At 39.7% G+C, this 1,146-nt stretch overlaps 1 protein-coding gene across 1 annotated transcript in view; it reads right to left on the minus strand.

Moving 5' to 3' along the window:
- Positions 1 to 217: 217 nt before the first annotated feature.
- Positions 218 to 1,146, minus strand: part of LOC107212295 (myosin heavy chain, skeletal muscle-like) — a 6,086-nt gene continuing 5,157 nt past the window's right edge. The window contains exons 8-9 of the mRNA XM_015645347.2: positions 995 to 1,090; positions 218 to 490 (exon numbers count right to left, since the gene is read on the minus strand). Coding sequence (XP_015500833.2) covers positions 338 to 490; positions 995 to 1,090 — 249 coding nt within the window. The 3' untranslated portion in view covers positions 218 to 337. The remainder of the gene's footprint in view (positions 491 to 994; positions 1,091 to 1,146) is intronic.

Consider the following 1,146-nt stretch of genomic DNA (forward strand, 5'->3'; position numbering starts at 1 on the left):
TCTTAGTCCATCAAAGAAATGCATACTACTCCTTGCAAGAGGAATACATCCATATAATTATTACCTTTCTTCATGCATTTTTCAAAATGCAAATGTAAAAATGTTTTGCTGCTTGATATCTTTGCTTCACATTTAAATGTGAAGATGAACTGGGTACATGTACATCAAAAGTAATGAATTCTAGAATAAATAAATAAATAAAACATGATAGACACTGTTCATATGCAAGGGTCTCTACTGTCTTTATTACCTACACATAAATGATAATCACTAAAGAAAGTAACACAGAGGTTTACATTTTATGCATGCCTCAGGTCACTTTTTAGTCTTGGGAACCTCATTCTTCTTCTTCTATCTTCTTATGAATCTCCCGGCTCTTGGCTCGGAGCTTGTTGACCTGTGACTCTGCAATGTCAGCCCGCTCCTCGGCTTCCTCCAGCTCGTGCTGGATCTTGCGGAACTTGGAGAGGTTCACATTGGACAGCTCCTCCTGGGAAGGAAGAGGGAGTTGTGAAAACAACACGTTTTATTTGTGGACATTTATTATCAGAAAAAAGGAAAAACAAAAATTGAAATGCCACAGCTGGGCTAGCAGAGCAGATTCAAAACCAAGATGAGAAGCTGCTTAGGGTGTTATGTGTGTCAGAAGAGAAAAGAATATTGGAATGTCAAATGACATTATACACAGCAAGGTCTAGGCAGAGTTCATGTCATAGTTCTGATACACAGACTGACAGCTGTTTCTGACATCCAGGGCAAGGTATAAGCAAAGCAATAGAGTGGGAAATGAGGCTTACAGCAAAACAAATAGGGTTGGGGAATTATATTTCCTCCCAAACCCAGCAAGTCTTACTCTCACATTCCCTATTCTATCAAAATATCATCATGTTGCATCAAAACAGTCAAGGTTTCACAAAGCTGTACAGAAGAAAACATGAATACAGAATTCCACCTTCCCGAGAAGAAAGTCTGGTTTGGAAAAATTGGTACTTACAGCCTCCTCAGCTTGTCTCTTGTAGGATTTCACTTTCATTTGCAGCTTGTCCACCAGATCCTGCAGCCTCAGAACATTCTTCCTGTCTTCCTCAGACTAGAGTGTTTGGCAAACAGGAAAGAGAGTCAGTTCTTGATTCTGCATCACGTGAG

This window comes from Parus major, chromosome 18, assembly GCF_001522545.3.
Source record: "Parus major isolate Abel chromosome 18, Parus_major1.1, whole genome shotgun sequence".
NCBI lineage: Eukaryota > Metazoa > Chordata > Aves > Passeriformes > Paridae > Parus > Parus major.